Below are 24,487 nucleotides of genomic sequence, written 5' to 3'. Positions count from 1 at the left end.
CATGGCTATGTAGTATGGGATTTTTTATCGTGGGTCAAATCACAGATACCTTCAGGTAACAATTCCATATAAGAGTATGACATTATCTCCCGCAGTGGATACTGTTAGTACCCTGCCAGTTCATTTTCTGGTTATGGGTCCATTCCCCAGCTCCTGTGACTTTGCTGCTAATTGCAGCTGTGACCCCCTTTAGATGATGGCTTGTGGGCTACTGGTGTCCCCTTGCCCATTCAGAGAGCCAAAGTCCCCACAGCCAATGACTGACTGGTGCAGGTGAGCGAAACTCTGCCTCCCGATGGGACGACTCTGGGCTGCCACTTGGGCCCCAGAGCTCCCCAGTGACCAGGCTGAGGCTACACCTCAAGTCACATTCCCATTTGGCTTCTTCCCTTTCCTCAACCTGCTTCCTCCACTCCCTTCCTGGTTTCTCTTGGAGGGACTTAAAAACATAGCCAGGCTTTCTTATGGGTATTGGCCTTGACCTGGGGTGGTCACATAATACATATCCACTGGATGTGTAGGGGATTCTAAACTCTTGAGATATCCTTGCTGAGCCCTGACCTTGTGCCCAGAAGAGCCGGGGCGGCAGGACCAGGACAGGGCCCACGTGCGGACTGCATCTCTCCAGGCTGTGTCCGTGAAGCAACAATGAACGTCACACCAACACAGGACTTCTCCTCTGATGGTTTATTTTATTGCTATTTAATCAGGCTCTTCCCCAAACATCTTTTGATCTCCATCATGGCCTCTTGTTCAGAAAGTTGGAACTGTGCCCTGCTTCTTACCCTCTTCACGACACCCCCCTCCCTCTTACACAGAATATTTCAAAATAAAGATCGAAACAGGAACGTAGCTGAGTTGTGCAACACAGAAGTGTATCCTGGGCCTACATTTATAGAAAGTGGGGGGTGGGGAAGAGCAGTGAGTCCATGGGGTGGGGAGGCGTCACGCTGAAGGCAGTCACACGGGGTGGGGAGCAAACCAGATAATAGGAATCTGAGTCCTGGGGGCTCCAGAATCATCAGAAATTACTGACTTCCCGATCGGAAGAGTTTTAGAAAAATCTATAACACACACACTGTCTACATGGGAGGCGTCACTTCCCCTTAAGGTAGACTAGAAAAAAAAATAAAAGAAACCCCAAATCCCACATTAACCAAACACACACGCAAACACACACGACAAACTCTAAGTCTCCCGATAAACTTCAAATAGGCACTCTGGGGTTGCAGACATCAGGGGCTTTGGCCCCAAAAGGCAGGGGGGCACGACAGCTTCTGAAGGCTCTGGGGTCTGATCTGTCGGGTGGTCCGGGCCCAGCTGGATGGGAGAGGAAGCTTGCTTGCCAAAGAACCCTCCACCTTCATCTGAAACAGTGATTCACAGGAAGTTCTGTGCCCTGTGCGTTTCCTGAATGTAGCAGGTTGGCATCGCTAAACAGCGCATCACTGAAATGGCAAATGCTGGCCATTTCGATGTGGCCGTTGCACGTTGAGACCTGACTGGCTCCCCGAAGCAGGGACAGGTGCAGTTTGCTGCTAACCACCAAAGCCTCAGAGCCCGCCACTGTGCCGGGCACTTAGTAGGCATACAACAAATGCTTGCTGGTAGGACGAATGAAATAAGCCAAGAAAAACCCTGTTCTCTCAAGAATACAGAGGTATAACCTTTTCATCGGTTATAAATGGGCTCTTTTTAAACTCCCAAAGTGGAATTACACTTTACTTATTCTCCTGACGCCAGCTGGCCCTACACTTTTCTTCCTTTGGTTGAAACTGAGTCTTTTGTGGTTGAAGCCAGGGAATTAATCTAGTTAAACCCAAAAGATGGGTTGCTCAGCAAATGTGCTGGTGAACTTCCATGGGACCCAGGATCTAAGGCCAGTTGCTGGCCCAGAACTGGCTGTTGGGCTGGAGGTCGGGCCAGGTCCTTACACGTTGAGGCTAAGATCTGGGGAGGGCAGGTGGGTCCTTCATTGCATCCTGGGGGCAGGTCTGAGCCAGGCTGGTGGTGAAGAAGTCCTTTGTCTAGCTGCCTGGAGGGATGGCATCAGGATTAGGGGGTGGAGGCAGGAAACGAGGGAGGTCAGGGACTGCCCAGAGACTGGAGAACATGGCGGCAGAAGGCTATCAGGGAGCCCAGGCGTCATTATGCACCGCACTCTTGGGCACAGGATGCTGGTGTGGGGGGACCCAACATTTGGGGGAGACTGTGTCCATCAGAAAGATGAGGTATAAGGAGCATTGAAAACGGAGCAGGCTGTTCTGATAAAATCTGCTTCCAGGGAAGGTTCTAAGGTAAATTATTGGACCCTCAGGGAATGGGACGCTAGTCAATGGTGTGTACGCTGCAGACGGCAAGCGGAGGGGATCTGAGCGAGGCAGGGAAGGAATGACTGAGTGGAGGCAGCCACCTGGACACGCCAAGAGAGTGGAGTCTGAAAGGATGACAGCAGTACAAGGTATGTCTGGGGGGCCCCAGGGTCCCTTTCCACGGGATCTAACCTGACCTTCAGGGAGTGGCTACCAGAACTGGTGATCCCAGAGGCTCCAGAACCTCCTTCCCTTCTCCCCTCTTTCAGTTTTGGACAAGAGACTAAGGACACTTCGGGGGAATGATTTGGGTGCACAGGTTTTGTTTCCTTTTTTTTTTTTTTTGTTTTTAGTATCAGGGTTATTACAGACACGGGCCAAGTACACGGCTGTTTTCAGGAAGGACAGAGTTGAGGCTCACCGGGGTGACTTTAGTGGATGCTGGGGCCCTTCTGAGAGATGACAAGGTGCGGATATCCCAAATGCCTCCCTTCTTCCCGAAGGGCTCCCAGTGGGGCAGCAGTCCTTGTCAAGTCCTTGCCAGGCAAGGAGCAGCTCTGGGGGTTCAAGGAGTCTGGAGAAGGAAGGGAGGAGGGATTCGCCAAGGCACCTGTCGGGTAAGCCCCGCCAGCTGGGTTTTCTCTCTTTGGTGATGCAAGTGCCTGACTTCAGCTTTGATTGCTGAGACAGCCACTTCAAAGACGCTGTCTCCAAGAAGCCCATTGCCGGCCACAGGCCTCCTTAAAGAGCCAGGCTTCTCCCTCCCCCAGGCTCCTTTGTCTTAGAAACAAAGGTTGGTTTGGTTGGTTTCTACAGCTGACCATCTGGGCCCCTGGATTTTCCTCTTCCTATGTTTTAAATTCCAGCTCTTACGTTTTAAATTCCCCGATAAACAGTGAGCCGGCAAAACCCTTGCCCCCCACCCCCGACCCTCCAAAAAAGCAGAACCCCAGGCCCACGTGATCTCCCTGTGACCTCGCTGTGTGGCCCCAAGTGTGCCGTGTCATTTCTAGGTCCTGTAGGCAATAATCCTTCCCTCCCCCCCAATTTCCTGACGGTTATTACTGAAGGGCATCTTGCAATCTTAAGAACCTCGAGGGCTGGTCCAGCCCCAACACGGGTGATCGATGGGCTGAGACCCACACACAGCAGCCCCCTGCAGGTCAGGGCACCATGTGCCACCACTTGAAGGTGAAAGGCTTCCTGCGGACGTTGGTGCCGCAGTGGACTTCGCCCAGAAACTTGTGGTAGGCGGAAATGTCATCCACGAAGGTGCAGCAGAGGCCCAGGGGCTCCAGCAGGGAGCGCACGTGCGTCTCCAGGCAGCACACCTCGTCCACCTGCGGCCCGAACGGCTTAGGGATGCCCAGGTCCTTGTCCAGCACAATCATGTTCACCTGCGAGGGGGGTGAGGGACCGGCTCTGTTTAGTGAGCGCCTCCTGCTCGCCTGGCCCTGTTCTAAGCTCACTGAACCCTCCCGGCTACCCAGGGAGTGTGGTGATTATTCCCACTTTACAGATGAGGAAACTGAGGCACAGATGGGGCAGAGCTGACGCGGGAAACCAGGCAAGCTACCTCTGCACGTACGTGTAGGTATATGCGTGCGCACACACACGTGGTGAAATGTGCACGTATCGGCGTGTGCGTGCGAGCATTTGCCTGTGCACACATATGTATCTGTGTGTGTGTGTCTAACCTCCCTCCTCATGGAAGACTCTCCTGTATGACAAGAAGGATCCCTCCTGTCCAGAAAGGTCTTTTTAACCCAGAAAGCACTTTCCTATCTGTTCAGGTAAAGGATTTCCCAGGACCCCAGTGAGGCAGCTAGGATGACCATTCTCACTCCTAGAAGGGAACGCAGCCCAGAGAGGCCACTCAGCAGCTCAGCCAGGGTGGGGACCTGGATTCCCAACCAAACAGACTGGGCCGAGGGGACCTCCCGGATCTGGCAGCCCCTGATTGGCCAGACGAGGCTCGGGGCCCTGTGTGCCTCACCATGTTTGGGAAGTAGGCTCTGGCCTGGCGTTTCTCATCCATCTTGAACAGCGCGGGCAGATCGATGATGTCCTGCTCTGTCAGCCCCAGCTCCTTCTTGAGGATGTCACGGTTCCAGTCCAGGCAGCGCTGGGGGAGGGAGGAAGGGAGGGTGGGCAAGTCTGAGGACACTCCCGCCATCTTCATCAGCCCTGCTCCTGCCTGCAGCGTCAGACCTGAGGGTCCTGCACTCCAGGGAGACTGCCGGCGCTCACCTAGCACCTCGCCCCCTCTCCAGTGCCCCTCCCACCAGAGAGTGATAAAAGAGAGCAAGAGCTCATCTCAGAAATGATGCTCTTAGACAGAAAGAGACAGGGACTCAGAAGGTGGGATCCATCCATGGCAACCTTAGCTTCCGGCTTTAGCACAAGAGCAAAGCAGGGAGGCTGGATGGGATGCTCACTGAGACCCTTCCCTCTGGCGTGTGCCCAGGTCCCTTGGTCATTCCCTATGGAAGCCCTGAGGAAGTGAGAGGCATCACTGGGCACAACCCCATGCCCCCAGGGCCCCCGGCGCCGGCCTCACCTGGAAGTACTGGTTCTCTTGCACGAGGCTCTCACTGGACAGAATCTTGTTGATAGTGATCCTCTTGCTGCTCATCCCGCCCAGGCCTGTGGAGGTTAGAGGTCACAGGGGACAGTCCAGCCTTAGGTACCCAGCCTGGCTGCTCCCCTCTGTCACCCCGCCCCCCCAGCCAATGGGCTAATTGCTGGGAGGAAGGAGATGGGGCTGGGGACAGGCAGGGACCCAGGGAGGTAACCCCAGGACAGGGGAGGGCTGCGCACACTTCCTTCTCCACGGTGGGCCTTGCTGCTTGGGCCAAGGGCGAGAGGGCTTGCTTTCTCTCTGCCCAGAGGGTGGGGTGGCACAGGTGGGTAGCTGGGTCTCCCCCCACTGGAGCCTGCTTCTATGGACAAGCAGCTGACCAGGGTCAGTGTGGCAAAAGCAGGAGGCACAGAGGTCGCCCTACCTGTTTTCTAGACCCGCCTCATTCCCGGCATCTGCCTGCACCTGCCTCCTATTCCACACTTGGCTTTCGGTCTGACTAGTCCTGCCTACCACTCGTTGGGCACCTGCTGCGTGGCAGGCACTCTTCTAGATGTTTTACATGGGTCAACTCAGGCGTCTTTCCTACATTCTGATGCGGTAGCTGTTAGCATTAAAGATGAAGAAACTGAGGCACAGGAAAGTCAAATGGCTTGTCCAAGGTCTTCTAGCTTTGGCAGACCCCGTATGCAGACCAGGCAGTCTGATTCTAGAACCTAAGCTATTAATTCTTTTTTTTTCCTTTTTAGTGCCTGATCTGGTCCATTGACCAGAGTCGGCTGGTCCATTGCACTCCCCAATCCTGCAGCCTGTCAGTGGCAAAGAGATTGGGGCTGTCACGCCCTGTCCCCTTGCTGTCTCCACAGTACCACTTGGACCTGTCCGTACAAAGAAAGTGGCTCCTATATACTATGGGTAGCTTTGGGGTGCGTTTACTATATAAAGAAGCCTCATGCTGGCCAATCCGAGAAAAAGTTTCCCGTTGGTTGGGAATACAGAAGGGGCGGTGGTCTTAATTTGGCTTTGTCTGTCCTCACCCCCAGCCACTATCAAGAACACTGCCTTTGGATATGGAGGAAAGTGATGTACGTAAGTATCAACCAGCCTTAGGAACGCGGGCTTTTGGGAGTAGGCAGACTGGAGATGCCAACCTGCAGAGTGACAAAAAGTAGTTTAAGAAAAACATGTAAGAAGTTGTCACGGCCTCTCTAACCCGGCTCGCTGTCTCCAGCTGATCAGCTTTCCCTCTTTCCATGATTAATGCAAGAGCACACCTAGTCTCAGTCGACATCTGTCCCAGTTAAGTGAATGCCTAAATGAGGCAGGTAACTCCTCGCACTGTGACTGATAGGAACGAAGTCTGGCTGTGCGTCATGTCAGTCTAGTCCCACTTTTCTTCCTGTCCCCAAACTGCATTCTATATATTTTTCCCTATCTCCCTTTTCTTTAGAAATTTTTTTTTTAATGTTTATTTATTTTTGAGAGACAGAGAGTGAGCAGGGGAGGGGCAGAGAGAGAGGGAGACACAGAACTGGAAGCAGGCTCCAGGCTCTGAGCTGTCAGCCCAGAGCCCGACGCAGGACTCGGACTCACAGAGTGTAAGATCATGATCTGAGCCGAAGTCGGACGCTCAACCGACTGAGCCAGCCAGGCACCCCTTCCATCTCCCTTTTCAAGGGCCTCAAATCCAGATCACAGGGCAGTTAGCTCTTTTTTGAGTCCGGTGCCATTTGAAGTATACACTAGGTGCCGAAGGGGCATTTGGCACGGCTGCTGGGAGCAGGGGGCAGCGGACGGCTCGATGGCCCAGCTGACCACCACGATGGTCACAAGAGGCCAGGGCTGTTCCCACCATGGGGACCTCACAGCCCAGAGCTGTCCAGACACCCAGAAAGTGGAGCCAGATGCCTAGGGGGAAGGTACTCGCCTGCCCCCTCCCCCTGGGCGTCTCTGGGGGCCTCAGCTCCCCACTCCCTGCCAAGGTCCCGTGGGCACTCACCTTTGAACATGATGGCCTCCCCATGGCCCTCTCTCTGCTTCTCTCGGAAGAGCTTGTAGCAGGCCGAGGTACTGGCCATGAGCATCCGGAATTGCTGTGGGACAACGTCCGGACAGACAGTGTCAGCAGAGGGGAGGAGCATGAGGGGGTCCCCAGAGGGCTCGGAGCCCTGTCTGCCTGTTGCCTCAAGCCTCCTTGTGCAGAGTGCACAGGCTGCCTGCCAGGATTTTCTCTACAATGCCATCGAGTCACAGCTCAGAGTTCAAAGTGGCTTTGGGCTGGGGTGCCTGGGTGGCTCAGTCAGCTAAGCATCCGGCTTTGGCTCAGGTCATGATCTTACAGTTCGTGGGTTCTAGCCCCACATTGGGCTCTGTGCTGACAGCTAGCTCAGAGCCTGGAGCCTGCTTCAGATTCTGTGTCTCCCTCTCTCTCTGACTCTCCCCTGCTCGCACTGTCTCTCTCTGTCTCTTAAAAATAAATAAAAAACATTAAAAAAAATTAAAAAACCAAAAAAACCAAAGTGGCTTTGGCCAGAATGGCAGAGCTTCTCCAGGTGGCCAAGAGGCCGGGCCATCTGTGTAACTTCCATTCCTTTCACTTCAGAAAACAAAACAGCCCCAGGCCCACACCCCCAGCTCTCTAGAGCATTACCGCAAACGCAGTAGCCCCTAGCCCTGTGATTATGGGACCCGTGGACCGTGGCTAGTCTGAATTGAGATGTGCTGTTAAGAGTAAAATACACACCAGATTTTGAAGACTTGGTATGAATAAAAGGATATAAAATCCCTCATTAATAATCTTTATATGGATTTCATGTTGAAATGCTAATATTTGGGTATATTGGGTTAAAAGTTGACCTGCCACAGCGACCACGTGCAAACTGACTTGAGCCTACTTCCTTCTTCCTCTCCGCGGTCCACTTCCTCTAGATCCTGCCCTCTGCTGACAGGAGCTGGTAGGACACGAGTTCTCCATTATCCCAGTCACTCAGGCCTCCGCGGCCAGCTCACCTTTGTGCCTGGGATGGGGACGAAGGTCATGAACTCATCAACATGGCCCACGGTCAGCCAGTCTGAGTAGAGCTCCACGGGCGCCTGCACCTGCTGGGCCTGGAGGAAGTCCCGCACCACCTTGGTCATCCTCCGACCACCGGACCTGGGAGAGGGGTGGGGATGAGGCGGCTCTTCAGGGCCTTTCCCACTGTGCCCGCCTCACCAGAGGGCCTGCAGGAGTTCAGCCTCTGCAGCCTATAGCCCATATCTAGGGTGGCATCAGCAAAAGTCACCAGAAGGAGCCTGAGCCTCAGGGCTGAGATCCTGGTGCAGGCAAAGGAAGGCGCTTGTGCCCAGCGGTAAAGACGGAGGCCTTCGCTGCAGCCATGGCCTGTATGAATGGTATGGAGCTCAGCCATCAGCCCCTTCGGTTCCCGAGGGGGTCGGTGGGTATAAAGAGGCGGGCTTCTGTGCTCAGGGGTCCTGCCTGGACTGCTGGAGGGGGCTAGGACTCAGGCACAGTTCCAAACTCTACCCTAGCCCATGTGCCTCTCTGTTACATTAACTTCTACTTATCTCTGATCTGTAATAAGTTTAAGCAACACCTCCTCCAGGAAGCGCTTCCTGACTTTTAGACTCTCTGAGGTCTTCAGTCTCCCCAGGACCCTTAGACTATTACTCCAGGCCCTCACAGTGGCTGAGAAATCCTCTCTGATCTGGCTGCTGCCTGGATCTGCTACCCTAAGTGGAAAGTTCCCAAGGCCCTGGGCTTTGTCTATTTGACTCATTGCTGTAGCCCTACAGCCCAGAACAGTGCCTGGCAGAGGAGGCCCTCGATAAGTATTTGTCACTAAGGGGCCCTCCCTGGACTCCCCACGGGGCACCTATCTTATGGTTCCCCCAGCTCCCTATCCTTCTTTTTAATACTATATGTGCCCCTCCTCTGCCCCTGCTGTTTCCTGTCTGTGATCTCCACTGTCACCTTGAAGGCGGGGCTGGACTTCATGTTTAGAACACCATGGTTGGCACAAGGCTTGGCACTTGGCTGGCACTTGGAAAATACCTGCTGAATGGATGAGTGGCTATGGAGTGGAGGGTGGCAAGGAGCTAGACAAATTGTCACTTCCTGGCCAGTGGCCTCCTCCCAGGAGGTAGAGCATCCCATGTGGCTTGGAGGGACCTGGTGCCCAAATCCTGGCTGATTCCAAATATGCAGGTTCCTGGCAGCCCTTTTGTGAGATGAGGACTGACAGTACTGACTCTCCCCACTGATTGCTCAAGAAAGACTCTGCCTTTTTATGGGGAAGTGGGTCACCTTGGGAGGGAGTGACGATGTTACAGGGGAGCCAGGGACTCGTGCTTTGGGGTACGGCCATGTCTTCTCAGCCCTCTTTTGTGTGTGGGTGCCCTGAAGGGACTTATTGGTACTCTCCCACACTCATCCTCTGTCAATTACCTTCTGTGGACTCCTTTGTCCCTTCCTTACCTGGTTTATAGTCTCACTACATGCCCTCCCATTTAGGGAAGAACTATTTATTTAGTTTTATATTAGATCCTAAGTCGTGCTAAGATAAAAAGGCTAACTTGGTTTTATTTCTAAGAGTGTCTGTTATCTTTCAGAGTTGTGGAAGGGGTTCATTCTCCCCGCTGATCACTCCGCATGTGAGCATCCCAGGCCTCTCCTAAAGAGAAAGAGTGACTCCCTCCTCCTTCCCGCTCCCCTTCCGCCCCCCATCCCCCCACACCCCGACTTCTCTTACAGAGGAAAGCTGCTCCCAATGAGGATCCGGCCCAGGGGGTATGTCTTGCCGTTGACAGTCACTGGCGGACTGACCTCCAGGTTCCCAAAGGAATCAAGGCTGGTAACATGTTCATAGAGGGGCTCCCGGGTCACGTAGCCGAAATCAGGGCCCTGGGCACGGGACACACACCCATCATTAGTCTCCTGGGCCCCCAGCTCAGCCACCATCAGATGACCTATTCATTCACCACCTTCCATCTGCCACTGTGGGCACTTAGTGTCTAGAGGCTTGCCCACGGTCTTCTTCCCACCAAAGAGCAGGGGCTGGGCATGGGGAGGCTGAGTTTGTGAGCACGTTGGTGTAAGGGTGGGCATGCACGACCGGATATGTGTGTATGAGTGTGTGTGTGTGTGTATGTGTGCACTGGCTCTCTGTGCGTGCCTCTTTTTCTCAGACACTGAGACATATTGGTGACTTCAGGGTTAGTTCTCCTTTTGTGCGGCTGAAATCCCCGCTCAGTGCTTCACTGATCTGACCCTCAGTTTCCCTGTCTGTAAAAAGAGGCGTCAGATGGTACGCTGTATCGTTGTTCCCAGAAACTTGCTACCCTTTTCCTGGTAGGAAGACTTTGCGTCCTGAGCCCTGGCTGGTCGGTGGTAACTCCCTGTGGAAGGAATGGAACTCCCCACCTAGTGTTGGACTCGGTCAGGTGACTTGCTTTGGCCACTGAAGTGTGAGTGGTACTCAGGCCAGTTCAGAGCAGAAGCCGTAAGATTCACTGCGTATGCCTGCCAACTCCTCTCCTCTCCTCGGGCTAGGAGAATGGCATTTCCCGGGCTGGGGCTGCTCCCACAGCCTGGGCTCCAGAACGGGGAAGGTATGAAGAAGCAGGACTGCGGATAACCAACCAAAAGCCCATACTGAGTACAAGCAACACACGGACCGTTAATTGTTAGCCACTATGATTCGGGAGTTGTTTGTTACTGCAGCCTTACCCAGTAAAAGCTGACCAATACATGTAGGAATGACAGTGAACTATAGACCATACCACCCGTTTCCAACCAATTGTATTTGTTCACTGAGCCTAGAGGTAGCCTCAGAATCCTCCTCAGCACAGAGCTCTGACAAGCTAGGGGTGGCACATAATATCACTGGTGACTCTTGAATTTTAAGGTTCCTTTTGTGACTTTTTGGTGAAAAAGTAGGGGGCTTGCTTGGAAACTTTCACTGGGGCTGGGACTAAGCTTGCCTGACAAAAACTCTTGTGTAAGAAAAAACAAATACCATGGGGGCGAGAAGATGTGGCTTGTCCTGGCCCAGCTGAGGCTCAAGGGACAGCTGTGCCCAGTGGGGGTGGGTGGCTGCAAGCTTAGCGCTTTCTCGCCCGGGAGCCCCAGATGGCAAAGCATGATGTGCCGGGCGCTGGAGCAGCTGGGTTTTACTGCATCACACGGGCGGGCAGGCGTGTGGCACAAAGCCGGGTTTGGCCTGGGCCTCTGGGAACAATGCAGCCCGGGGCCTCGGAAGCAGGCCAGCCTGGAACACTGAAGGCAGGTGGTGACCCAGGAAGAGGGTGAGAACAAGGGCTGGGAGGCCTCGGTTCTCGTGCCTGTGGCTGGTTTGTTTCTGCCCCTCGCAGCGTGGGAAGAAGTGGACAGTCTTCACCCAGGGCGACGTCCGCGGCACCGGCTGATAATGATCATTACGTCAGGTGTGGCAGGGTGCCTTACACGTGCCTTCTACCTTCACAAGAATACCGTTTCTATCCCCATTTACAGATGTGCAACCAGAGGAGGTTAAGCTGCTTGCCGCTTGGCGGGGGGAACAAGATGCGAGGCCAGGCTCTTCCATCTCCCCGTGGTGAGGGCACCAGGTTAGGGAAGGTTCTCAAGAAGTAGGGGTGGCCCTGGGAACCTCTCAGGACTCTGAGGCTGCCTTGCATGTGACTTTGGGAAAGTCCCCTGACCTACCCCGGTCTCTGCTTCCTGCTTTGTCCAAGCCTCCCCTGCTGGTTCAGGGTGGAAGGTGAGGACAAAAGAGACAGGTTTCGGTGCTGCCCCTACTCTGCCAGTGGTTCAGGGCATAAGTGGGGTGGTAACGGCCTCTAGAACTGGGGAGTCTGACTGCTTCAAAAAACGCATGAACGGGGGCACCTGGATGGCTCAGTTGGTTGATGTCAGCTCAGGTCATGATCCCAGGATTGTGGGATTGAGCCCTGTGTTGGGATCTGCGTTGTGGAGCCTGCTTGAGATTCTGTCTGTCTGTCTCTCTCTCAATCTCTCTCTCTCTCCCTCTGCCCCTCCCCCACTCTCTCTCTCTCTCCACAAAAACAAAACAAAACAAAACAAAACAAAACAACAACAAAAAACACACCCAAATGAAAAACCACAGCTTCAATGAGCTTTGAAGTTGGGACCATGATTTTTTGACAATTGCTTAACTATAATTTTCCTCTTTGGAACTTATTTTTCTGTAAGCCGGAGGTGGGACGGGGGCAGGAGTTAGGGCCCCTGCCCCGTCTCTTTCCCATAGTTCCCATTTCCTGTGAGAAAACTCTCTCATGAGAAAACTTCTTCTCCAGGGGATCAAAAAGTCATGTCAGGGCGCTTTTCGCTCCTGCCTTCCCAAGTGGGTGGAGCTGACAGCAACAAAACACGTATTGGGCACGGGGGGTGTGCCAGGCCCTGCGGGAGTGTCACACTCTCCTATGAGAAAGTTCTCCAAGGAAAGGACCTTGGGGGTCACTATCCCAATGGACCCATTGTGCAGAGGAGAAGATGGAGGTGTGGGCGATAGACGAACTTGTCAAGGATGCCCCAGGTCTCCTGACCGTTCTGTTCTAAGAGGTCCCCCCACCCCTTACGCCCTGGTGGCCCTCAGCATCTCACCAGAAGCTGCTTCATTGGGAAGTCCTTCAGGTATCCATCTCGGGGGGAGTCCAGTACCACGGGGAAGCCTTTGTGGGGGGCCTCTATGTAGCCAAACTCAACTTCATCCTGTGGGGACACCACGGGAGCTATCAGAGAGGGGACCTCCCACTTCTCTCTTCATTAGCAAACAGTGACAGTGGTTCCTTACATTTCCTCCTTCGAAGAGTCTCCCCACGCTCCAAACTCGTTTGTACTCATGTTCTTAAAACACAATCAATAACATCCTAGGTACATTTTCTTGCAAGGAACACCTTTGTTTGAGGTGCATTCTGTATATATAGGTTGGCTTCTTTTTAGCTGTTGTATAGTACTCCACGGTAAGGCTCTCCCATCATGCCATACCCCAGGGCCCCGTGGACGGACATTTAGGTTGTTTTACAGTCTTCTGCTATGATAAGAAGCAATGTTACAGGGCATTCATTGCCTTAAACATATATGTCTCTGTGTACATGTGCATGTATGAGCTGGTTGCTGAACTCGCACACAGGGAGCTGCTGGGTGCCAGGGCGCTGCTGTGAAGCCAGCTCTTCCTGCATAGCCCCGGCCACATCCCTCCCAGCCCGGGGCTCCTCACCTGGATCCAGCGGTCGCCTCGGTTTACGTACTGGAAGCAGACCTTCAGTTCGCAGTTGGTTTTCTCAACCAGGTTCTTCACCTCTTTCAGGAACAAGTAATTGTCCTTCATGCTGAGAAGTTTGGGGAAGAGAGGGAGGCCAGGACGAAGGGTGAGGAGGGACAAGGGCCAGTCCAACCGAGGTGGCAACAAGCAGCTGGCCCCTCTGGGCCGTGCTGATGTGTTCACAGTGACCTTTGCAAAGGTGGAGCCAAGGCCAAGCAAACTGCTCTGCTCATGGTGTTTGGCAAGGTCACAAACCAATAAAACGAGAAAGGGGACTCTTGCCCCCACCTTCCCAGATTTCCAAAGAAAAGCTGGGTCTAGCCTAGAGGCAGGGGATGGGCCCAGGGCCTCAGGGTTCCATCCGTCATGGCTGCTGCCCACACAGGCCCTGCTTTTCCGTGCTTCTCATTTTGCTGCCGGTATCTAGCACATAACAGATGCTCAAAAAAAAAAAAGCTGCATAAAATGAACTGAACTGAATACCCATTGGAGGTTCCTAACCAGATGACGTGGGCAAGAATGAGAAAAGAGGGGCACCTGCGTGGCTCAGTCCGTTAAGCATCCAACTTCGGCTCAGGTCATGATCTCACAGTTTGTGAGTTCGAGCCCTGCATCTGGCTCTGTGCTGACAGCTCGAGCCTGGAGCTGCTTCGGATTCTGTGTGTCCCTCTCTCTCTGCCCGCCCCCCCCCTCCCTTGCACACTGTCTGTCTGTCACTCTCAAAATAAGTAAACTTTAAAAAACACTTTAAAAAAAGAATGAGGAAAGAAATGATGGCTATTATATTTAAAGCACCAACTGTACCAAGACCTTGGATTAATACTTTGCCTGCTCCCTTTTAATGCCCACAGTGACTCTGCAATGTCGGCATTTCAGAGAAACGGAGGCACAGAGAGGCCCTGTGGGTTGCTCAAGGTCACACAGATGTCAATACCGGAGCCAGGTTCCGAACTCGGGTCTGTCTGCCCGCAACGCCCCCGCTCAGCCCCTCTGCTTGCTTACCAACACACGAACACCGACAAGGGAGGCAGGATGTTGGGGGTCATGATCCACGGAGCAATCCGGAATACCACGGAGTCCGTGAAGATGGGTGTCAGGGGAATTCCCTGGGCGTGGGACAAAGGAGGGGATCACAAAGTCTGGCCAGGGTGCCTTTCACACCTGCCTTGTAAAGTGGGTGCAATTGACAACCGCCCTACATTTGTTGAGCACCTGCTATGTGCCGGGCCCTGGGGTCGGTTCACATGTGCCCTCTCGTTTCTGCCTTACGGCAACCCCAGGGGGCTCTACAGGTGGGGAAACTGAGTCACAGACCTCTAGCCAGAGACCTGTTACGCAGCTGTCCACAGTCACGTGATCAGCAAGGGGTAAAGCCTGGATGTGAGCCCAGGAGGCCAGGCTGCTGCAAATATACTCTCCCACTACCGGATCTTGCTTCATCAAAGTCCTATTCCTGAAACGGGCCCACAGGATGGCCAAGCCAGCCCCGGGCCTTCAGCTTCTGCTCTGGGCACCTTGCCCTTTTCTACAGGTGAGTGTTCTCAATGTTTGGGGGAATTTTGCCAAGTCCAGATTGTTCTTTAAGGAGAGGTTCAGAAAGCTTGCCTGGAGCCTGGGGAAGAACGAGTGAATCCCAGGGTTCCTTTGTGTAGTTAGTTGGCTTTGAACAGCTAAAGGAAACGGGCACCTGCCCTTGGTGGAGAAGGTGGGGGTGGGCGGGACTATGGGCCTTGCTGGCCTTGCCTGCCTGGGTCTGCCTTTTGAATCTCTGCTGGTACCCGCTGGAGGGGCTGGTCTGAGACCCTGCTGGTCAGGCTACTCCAGGCACAGGCGGGAGCAGACGCCCTCTCCTTACCCTGTCCAGTCGGCACCACCTTTCCTGCCTTCCTTCTTCTGAGAGAACTGAGGCCACATTGTGAATGCGTTCCTCCAAGTTTGGATGCTCACAACCACTCCAGAAGGAGACACGTGTGCTGTGTGTTTTACCGACGGGGAAATGAAGGCACAGGGGCAAATTCACCTGCCCAGTGGCTCAAGGGCTCGAAGCCGGGCAGCCTCATTCCAGAGCCCGTGCTCATGAATCTGAGCTAGACCCAGCCTACAGAGCCCTCTGTGTCCTGGCCCTAAGTGGTCTGGGGCTGACAGCGGGGAGGGTGGACCGATGTGGGTGGTGGGGGGCAGCTAGGTCTCCAAGCTTGGGCCACCCCCTCTCGGTGCTTGGAGAGGAGTGGAGCATAGTGGGGGCCCCGAGACTGGCCCCCTGGAAGGACTCCTCCCAGTCCGCAGGGGCAGCCCTTCGAGGCGGGGGCCGGGAGCCCTCACCTCGGCCATGTACTCCAGCAGGCTGACGTGGATGGACACCAGGCCCGGGAAGCCCTCGTCGGGAAAGCGCAGGCCTTCCACAAAGAACAGCAGCTCTGCGGTACCGCCCGTGTACTTGACCACGTGGTAGAGCTTCTGGCGGCCCAGGATGTGGATATAACGCTGGCCGAAGAAAGGGTCTGGAGGGAGGAGGGCCAATGTCAGGTCCCGGCCCCCACCAGGGGGGGCAGGGGTCAGTGGGGCAGGGGACAGGATGGCAGAGCAAAAAAAGCACAAGCAGAAAATGCCACCAGAAGGGCCACGGCCTGGTTGATGTCCCAGCACTGTGGCATGCTTGAACGTGGCCCCGAACCAGATGACCTCTCTGGCTTCTGGCTTCCTCGTCTACACACCAAGCTAACCCTCGCCGGCAAACACAAAATGGCAGATGATGACTGAGCAGCTAGCGGTGTTGAGGAAGGATATTAGTTCCTACGTTACAGATAAAGAAACCGAGTCTCGGAATGGGGATGTGGCTTGTGTGAAGTCACACAGCCAGGAAGTGGTCAAGCTGGGACTCAAATTCATGTGTCATTCTGAACCCCAATCTCCCTCCCCTGTTAATGAACAAAACACCACGGTGTCCACTTGTACCCCAATTCCTGTCCGTGTGATAGAATTCACGTTGGCGGCAAGCCCCACACGTGGTCTCTGGCTCTGCCTTCTCGTGGCTGGGAGGAAAGGCAGTTTCTCCAGTGCTGTCCCCACCGGAGGCCCCCAACTCTTCACAGCGCTCCTCCCTCCCCTGGGAATAGTTGCTCTTTTCCTTCTGCGCCTTGATTTGTGTCCCTGGGAATTATGGCCAGATTCCCCAGACACGGAGCCAGGGACTCGGTGTGGAGCCTCCGCAGCCCCTCCTTGCCCATCACAGACTATCTGAGGGAGTGTGATCTTGGCGTTTAGCTGTTGGCCCTGAGAGACGGTCCCCTGGGGGCAGAGACAGGCCCGGCTGGCCCGGTGTTGATGTTTAATAGCTATCTACCAAATGAATCAATGGCTTCCACACCATGCCCTGTAGGGCACACATACTGAATCATTCCTGTGTTCCCAGCCTGGGCAAGGACCTCCGGGGAAGGATAGAAATGGTCAGGATGCGGCATCTCTCTCCGTGTACGAGACATTGTCTCTGTCTCAGCCAATGTGAAGATTAATCCGGATGTGGGACGCGTCATAAATGGGCTTCAGGAGAGAGATCCCGGCAGGTTACCGGGGCAGGGAGGGTAGGGGAAGGGAGGCAGGGCGGGAAGCGTGTGAGCAGAGGAAGGGAGACTTTGAGATGCCCTAGAGGGTGGCAGGGGTGAGGTGCAGCGAGGAGAGGGGATACTTGCATCGCCAAAGGCATGGAGGTAGGACCCTATCCAGAGCTTCCAGAAGGAGTTTCTTTATGCCCTGCGGAGCTGGAAGGGCAGAAGCAGGTTCAGCTTCGTGCTCACCGTCAACAACAGTGGTAATGATTAATGACCATCACCCACGGGTCAGAACATGTAACCGGTTTGATTAAAACTTGTAAATTAAGGGGCATCTGAGGGGCTCAGTCAGTTAAGCATCTGACTTCAGCTCAGGTCATGATCTCACAGTTCGTGAGTTCGAGCCCCACATCCAGCTCTGTGCTGACAGCTCAGAGCCTGGAGCCTGCTTCAGAATCTGTGTCTCCCTCTCTCTCTGTGACCCTGCTCACACTCTGTCTCTCTCTCAAATAAATAAACATTAAAAAAAATTTTTTTTAAAGAAACTTGTAAGTTAAATGGAGGAATCTCCAAAGCCTGGATTCGGGACGGTTCCTCACATGAGGAAAATATGCAAGACCCTGGTTATACAGCTCACTAAGAGCAGGTTGCTTTCATGGTCATGACCTCCGGAGTCAGAGACCTGGTTCAAATACCGTTCTAGCTTCATAAGTAGCAAAACCTAAGGGGGTTCACTTAACCTCCGTGAGCCTCAATTTACCCATTTGTTAAGTGGGGATAACAGCGCCGGTGTCACAAGGTCATCGCAGGATAAAATGACACCGCATCAGTAAGTGAGGGAAACCCGGTAACCATGGTAACCATCCATCACGCAGCTCGGACCTGTCGGTATCCGTATCACAGGAGCCCGTGAATGAGTTGGCACAGTCCTTGCTGCGAAACTCAAGTCCTTTTCATCAAACGGCTTGTGAAAGGAGGCAAAGAAATAACACTTCACCTCACCTTGCCTTGCGTGGGCCCCCGAAATGAGGCAGATAGATTCAGACACTGGACGTGTGGCAAGGAGCCCATCTCGGCCCGACACAGAAGCAGCGACGTGGGCCCTGAGCAGGTCCTAGCCACGACGCAGATTCAGATGGTTCTGCGTGATCAAGAAAGCTCTCTTCCAGGCACTCGGGTCCACCCTTACCCGTACGTCCCCAGGTTGCACTTGCGCTGATGCTCGGGGGAGCGACCTCAGGCCCGGAAGCTGACTTGTCTTGGCAGAAAGCCCCAAAGCTTCCCCAGGACCCTGGGCAGCTGGGCATTCCTCCTGTGCCTGGACAGGGAAGGGGTCTGGCCAGGCAGCTGGGTCAGGGTGCCCATTGGCATGTAGTATCCTCCTCGTGGCCTGCAATTTCTATGCCTCTCTTTCTGGTGACTTGGGTTGGCGCCAGGCGGATGGATTCCTCGGTGGGCACAATCCAGCCACTGTCCCAAGGAGCCTCCTCTTCCCCGTCCCCGGCTCGGCGCCGGCCCCCTGAGCGCGGCCGGCTCTCTCTGCAGGACCGACAATGCCCTTCTGTGGAGCAGCCCACGGGCCTCGGGCTGGGCCTGCCAGCCACCCTGACCTCTCCTCGGCCCCAGGCGTGGGCCCTCCCAGGCGGCACATGGTATGGTTTGGCATAACCCTTCTGGTCACTTTGGAGCCGTTCCAGTTCCTTGCAAGTGCAACCAGCGTCCTGGTTTGCCTAGGATTGAGGGGTTCTGCAGGATGAGGGATTTTCGGTGTTAAAACCAGGAGAGTCCTGGGCGGACTGGAGGCAAGCTGGTCACTGGATTCTTATGGGAAGGGGTCAGGGCCCAACTTTGGGGTCCTGGGGCAGAATCTGAGGCTGGAGGACAGATACCTGTGTCTGTCTGATGGCACTGGAGACCTCTGCCTGTGGCCATGACTGTGACGGGTAATCATCAGAATGATCCCGACAGAAGCAACAATTCCACAGAAATATTCCGTGGGCCGGCTGCTGCGCCGAGCGCCTTGTTTGGTCCCCACTGTGAGCAGGGACAGGCAGGCCTGTCACCACTCCTACATCCCGGAAGAACCCAAGGCGTGGGCTCGTGAGTAGACCCTCCAGATCCAGGGTTTGAACCTCCCGGGCTCCAGAGCTCCCTCTTGGGGCCCTGGGCCCTCAGCCCAGCTCCCAGCCCTTGGGGGACACAGGTGACACGTAACATGTAACACAACCCATTCTCACCCACAGTCATGCTCAGGTTTTCACAAAACCTGGACATATTTGCTTGGAAGAAAAGAAAACTATCACAGATGGATTATGCCCTTCCCTCCACCTGTTCTTTCCAAGATTCCACATTTTTGGGAAACTATTTTGGAATCACTGCTGTGTCAGGGTCCCCATCCCTCGCCCCGTGGGACATCAGCCCAGTTAAGACAAACTGGGGAATGAAGTCTCAAGGCATTTGTCTGTCCAGAGTCCATCTCGGATGGGAAATGAGGGGCCGTGATGTGATTACAGGGCTGGACAGCAACCCACTCCCATTAACAACACGGTCCTCTAGATAACGTGCAGGTGACACTACTAGCAATCTATCCTGTGTCACAATTCAATGTCACGGTCGAGAGGCTCGGGGGGAGGCCCTGCCCCGCCGGCAGCCCCATCCTCCGTGGCAACCCTGGACTGGACGGGGCAAACATCAACATCTCTGGCCCCCTGGGGCGGCAGAGCCGGCCTGACGCTGGGGACATTCCACTGTGTGAGGTCACCGCCTGGGCCCAGCGTGGATCGGAGGGAGGACTGGCTTCGGGTGGCAGCTGTCCACTGCTGTCCTTGTTAAATCACTCCCCACGGTGAGGGTCCAGGGCCCCCGGGACCAACTCCTCATGATGTCTGCCCTGGTTCTAGCGAGACTGCCAGAGATCCTGGCCCCCCCAGACTGCCGGGCACACAGGGGAAGCCCCACCCTGCATCATGGCAAATTGCAAAGCAAACTATTTTGCTGAGAGAGCTTTTTAATACATAAATCAGGTCTTGACAGTCCCTTGCTTAAAACCCTCTAATGGCTTTCCACTGCACTCAGAATAAAATCCGAGCCCTCTGCATGCGCTGGTCTCTGCCCAGATCGCTGACCTTGACTCCAACCCATCCCCCACCTCTAGAGTCCCTTCAGCTGCTCCAGTGCTCCGAGCTGGCCCACTCCTCTGTGTTTTCTTTGCATGTGCTGTTCCCTCTGCTTAGAACACTCTTCCCTCCACTCACGAATGGCTGGTTCCTCCTCATTGTTGATTTGGGTCTCAGCTCAAGTGTCACCTGCTCCGAGAAGCCTTCCCAGACCCCCCTGACTGGCGATGCCTCACCTCTACCCATGCTGTTCCCTGTTACTCGGTGGGTGTCATTCCCGCCAATCATGCTACTTATCACGTCTCCCTTACTAGGCTGTCACCTCCCCCGGGATGGGGTGGGACTGTAGAGCTCACCGCCTGCCAGAATGGCACTGAGGGGGCTCAATGTGTTTTTCTAGAAAGAATGAGACAGAGCAGGCAGCTGTGAGGATAGGTCTGTGGTGGAAGCAAGTTCCCCACACAGCGGGGGCCCAGGGAGCCCAGTCAGTTCTGCAAGGGTGCCCAGAACCTCCTCGAAGGCCCTTTAGAAGTTAGAAGGCAGTTGGGGCCCCTGGGTGACTCAGTTGGCTGAGCGTGTCAGGTCTGTGGGTTCGAGCCCCTCATTGGGCTCTGTGCTGTCAGTGCAGAGCCTGCTTCGGATCCTCTGTCCCCCCTCTCTCTGTCCCTGCCCACTTGCGTCCACACACGCTCTCTCTCTTGAAAATATATAAACATTAAAAAAAAAGTCGGAGGCCATTCTCAGCTCCAGAGAGCCCGAGATGGGCAGCAAACACCCAGGGAAGTGATGGGTGGGTATCACGAAGGCTCCAGAAAAGATGGACCTCAAAGGCTCCTCCCCTCTGGTTCATGGGGAAGAAGGGACTCTGGGTTGTACACAGACCTGCATCACGACCAACTCCTTTGAGGGAGGAAAGGCCTATCCCTGGGGCCTCCTGACTTCACAGGACGGGAGTGCTCCCAGGGGCTATTTCTAAGAGGCCGATCCTGGCCTTCTCTAGCCACCTGCACCTGCAGAGGCCATGACTGCTGATGGGGGGGGCGGGTCTGGGAAGGGTGGAGGCCAGAGCTGGGCCCCCAGGAGGTTAGCGCAGTGAGCGCCGAATGGATGGAAACTGGGAAGGGCAGGGGTCACTCACTCTCCACGTAGAACACGCCCACTTTGTCGGAGTCCGTCATGGAGATGTAGAGAACGATCTCGTAGCCCGCAGGGAGCTGTTCGGGGCCCTTGGTCCGCAGGACCATCTGGGACATGTCCTTGAGGTCTGGGGGCGGAGCGGGGAGGATGCACGAGGAGGTTAGGATTAAGACGCGGCTGAAATGTTGGTTCAAAATAACCTTCCCAAGACAGGAAAAAAAAAATAACCCACACGTGTATTGTGGAAACTATAGAAAAGCATAAAACCTGGTTATCACCTCCAATGCCATGATCTCCCATAACCTTTTGGGAATTTGCTTCTAGTCCGTTCCCTAGGGGTATGTGTACGTGTAACTCCTAAAAAACGTGGTTCCAATTGAACCACATTCATAGTTTTGTTTCTTCGCAAGAGTGGCTATTTGAGTCCCCACCCGCTGCCCGGGGGACTGAGGATCACTCCTGCCTCCGCCTTGGCCCAGCCGAGGACTGAGCACCGTGTTGGCGTCCCTGCCCCCACCCCGCGTGCGCGTGGGGCCTGTCAATACCTTCCTTGCTGTAGACCTTCTCGTCCTTCAAATCTTCCTTGGACAGCCAGGGTGTGTCTCGGTCACAGTTCACCAGCAGGATGGCCCCCTGGCCCTCAGGGCCCCAGGTCCAGGACGCCTGCATTGGCAGGGGGACAGGTCACTGCCTTCTTGTCTACCTTGTGCTGATTCCCGAGGGACACCGTAGAGACAGCCCCAGGATGACAGGTGAGAGCAGCCAGCACTCATCAGGGGGCAGGGGTGACTTGGCAAACGAGAACCCCGCATCTGATGCCTGGAGAGGGTTCGCGGAAGCACCGGAGGTTCGCTCAGGAGGGGGACGGTGGCAGAGACAGGAACGCTGACGGGGCCTTTATGAGTCTCGTGTCTGGTGGGCCTGTGCCTGGAGGCCGGGGGACGGAGCGGGCCAGAGAAACGAGCAGGAGCGACACTCTATGCTAGGCTCTGAAGTCCCCACAGGGGATCCAGGCGAGGGGAGGGGATGCCTGGATGGACAGACACCCAGCTGTTTGCAGACATGCTGAGTGCTCCAAATGGGACCTGCAAGGCGATCCACTCTCTACGCTGCAGCCAGGGCCGTGCTGGAACAACCTCCAACCAGATCAAGTTGCTTTCCTGCTTTAAGCCTCACCAGGGGCTCCCTGTGCCGTTAGGATAAAGCCCCAATCCCGCACTGAAGGCTGCAAGGCCCAGTGAGGCCGGCCGGCTCCCCTTCCGCCCCCTACCTGCCCCCTCACTCGTTCTGCTCCCCCAGCTCTCAGGCCTGTGCCCTTCCGCGTCCCTGTGCTCACGGCACGGTCCCATCTCCCCTACCCTGGCAGCCCCACTCCGCCTTCTGGTCGTGGCAGGACCATCAAGGGGAACCCCTCTGATTCTCCAGCACTGTACACGTCCTTTCTGGGAATGAACTTGGGACAAGTGTGATGAAATGGCCCGTAGAACACACCGCGTGGTGGGTGCACGGGTGTTTCTAACTTGCGTAGATAGCCTTGTGTCCCCCATTTCATTCCGCCTCATCCTTTTCCCTCAAGCCGGTTTTTCACCTCCACTGGTGGTGTTGCTCTGTGTCACTCCAGGCGGTTTGCTCCTATTTTCCGTTTTCTGAAATGGCATTCCACTCTTGATTTCAGCTCAGGTCATGATCCCAGGGTCTTGGGAGTGAGCCCTTGCACTGGGCTCTGAGCTCTGAGTGGAGCTTGCTTAAGATTCTCTCCCTCTCTCTCTGTCGGTACCTCTGCCCCCCTCCCCCCACTTGCTCTCTCTCTAAAATGAAAAAAAAATATGCCTTGAACTGAGAATGGTTAATGCAACCTTTGGCTGCTGACGGTCCTCCTCACTCAGTTCTAAAATTAAAAACAAAAAGGCAAAATGGCAGGACGGTCATTATTTCCATGAACTGGTGTCCCATCCTGCGGGCGGGGGACCTGAGACTCAGGAAGCGACTCTGTAGCCATTGCTTTAAGGAGCTCAGCTCCCCCGTGAGCTCTGCCCCGGCCGTGCCAGGTGTGGGAGCCTGTGTTGGGCCTCAGTCTCCTCATCTGTAAAAGGGGAGCTGTCTGTGTTTGCTGGGAGGACTTTGGGACCCATCGTGGGTCTCTGCCCCGGGCACCCCCCTAGGCCGGCCCTGTCTGTGCTGGTAACCGGGTACCTTTCTTGGGTTGTTCTTCTCCACCACGCCATCCCGGTCTGCATCCACATCCAGGGAGATCTCTGGGGACAGACACACAGGTGAGTTGCTGAGCCTGCCAGACCGGGTAGGGCAGGACCACCGCCAGGGTCATACATGTGCTGGGTCCCTGGGAGGGGCGGGCCTTGTTGAGGTCATGTGACCCGACCCCCTGCCTCAACGCCCCACTGCCCGATGGAGAACACCGGTAGGTTCTGTGGCGGACCTCACAGCCCACAGACTTGAGAGGGTGATCAGACGGGTCAGGGATTTCCCAATGCTTCATGTTCCACAGGCAGTGCTGGGCAGTGGGCAGGACGAGCTGCACTCTATGGACCTGGGAGCCTTGGCTCAGAGGGGCCAAGTCACCTGCCCTGTGTGAACAGGTAGTGGTAGCAGCCCTGGGGGACACACCGTGTTTGGTCAGATCTGAAGCTCATACTTTGAAAACTTTCACAGGGGCTCCTGACTGCCTTTCCCAGTCTTCTGTCCTGGTGGTGCACACTCATGTGCATGTGTGTGTTGTCTCTTCTAGAACACCCACCTCCCACTGGTGTTTTACTGTGGGTGGGAAACTGGGTCTCCAACCTGAGAAACTAGGCTGTCAGACAGAAGATTCAGGGTGAGGTCTCTGTCTACTCTTGCTCTTGGGCAAGGGGTGTTTGGTGTCCTTAGGCCCATCTTGGGGACAGGCATCATGGAAACTGTGGGGCAGTGAAATGAGCCCAAGATTTAGGGTCAAGACAGTGCTGGGTTTGAACCCTGCTTTTCTGCTTACAAGCTGTGTGACTTCGGGCAGGTTAGACAGCCTCTCTGAGTCTTAGTTTCTTTACCTGCAAAATGGGGGCCGTTCCTCGTAAGAGGAGGTGTACTAATCGAAACAGTAGAGGCACAACTGATGTTTCGAGCTGGATGCCTTGCTGTGGGGACTGTCCTGTGCACTGGTGGGTGTTTAATGGCATCTGTGGCCTCTACCGGCTGGATGCCAACTGCATCCCCCAATTTCAGCCACGAAAATGTCCCCAGATAGTGCCAAATGGCCCCTGAGTTAGAGACTAATGGGGGGGGGAGGCAGGGGAGTTGTCCCAAGGTGATGGGAGTGTCACACAATGGGTTGAGCCAGTCCAGGGCCTGGAACTGCCCCGTGGGCTCGGCCTCATGCTGAGCATGACTTGGACAGAGGCGGGAGTTGGGTGGGAATGAATGCATTCCTGGTCTGTCCCCTTGGCGGACAGGCTTCCTCCCCGGCTCCTGGCGCAGGAAGGGCACTGATGTCACCTTTCCTGAGGCGGCTTATCCC

At 55.0% G+C, this 24,487-nt stretch overlaps 1 protein-coding gene across 4 annotated transcripts in view; it reads right to left on the bottom strand.

Moving 5' to 3' along the window:
- Positions 1-672: 672 nt before the first annotated feature.
- Positions 673-24,487, bottom strand: part of PADI2 (peptidyl arginine deiminase 2) — a 44,095-nt gene continuing 20,280 nt past the window's right edge. Inside the window, exons 4-17 of one of the 4 annotated variants that reach the window (XM_029948216.1) lie at positions 23,170-23,231; positions 21,522-21,639; positions 20,978-21,103; positions 15,498-15,676; positions 14,178-14,281; positions 13,131-13,242; positions 12,515-12,622; positions 9,645-9,796; positions 7,903-8,047; positions 6,893-6,986; positions 5,931-6,044; positions 4,873-4,958; positions 4,309-4,437; positions 673-3,709 (exon numbers count right to left, since the gene is read on the bottom strand). In XM_029948216.1, coding sequence (XP_029804076.1) covers positions 3,476-3,709; positions 4,309-4,437; positions 4,873-4,958; positions 5,931-6,044; positions 6,893-6,986; positions 7,903-8,047; positions 9,645-9,796; positions 12,515-12,622; positions 13,131-13,242; positions 14,178-14,281; positions 15,498-15,676; positions 20,978-21,103; positions 21,522-21,639; positions 23,170-23,231 — 1,763 coding nt within the window. In that variant the 3' untranslated portion in view covers positions 673-3,475. Of the gene's footprint in view, positions 3,710-4,308; positions 4,438-4,872; positions 4,959-5,930; positions 6,045-6,892; positions 6,987-7,902; positions 8,048-9,644; positions 9,797-12,514; positions 12,623-13,130; positions 13,243-14,177; positions 14,282-15,497; positions 15,677-20,977; positions 21,104-21,521; positions 21,640-23,169; positions 23,232-24,487 lie in introns of those variants that run through there. The other 3 variants (XM_029948218.1, XM_029948217.1, XM_029948219.1) reach the window with 3 other exon arrangements.

This window comes from Suricata suricatta, chromosome 8, assembly GCF_006229205.1.
Source record: "Suricata suricatta isolate VVHF042 chromosome 8, meerkat_22Aug2017_6uvM2_HiC, whole genome shotgun sequence".
Classification (NCBI taxonomy): domain Eukaryota; kingdom Metazoa; phylum Chordata; class Mammalia; order Carnivora; family Herpestidae; genus Suricata; species Suricata suricatta.
This window is presented reverse-complemented; position numbering and strand designations above follow the sequence as displayed.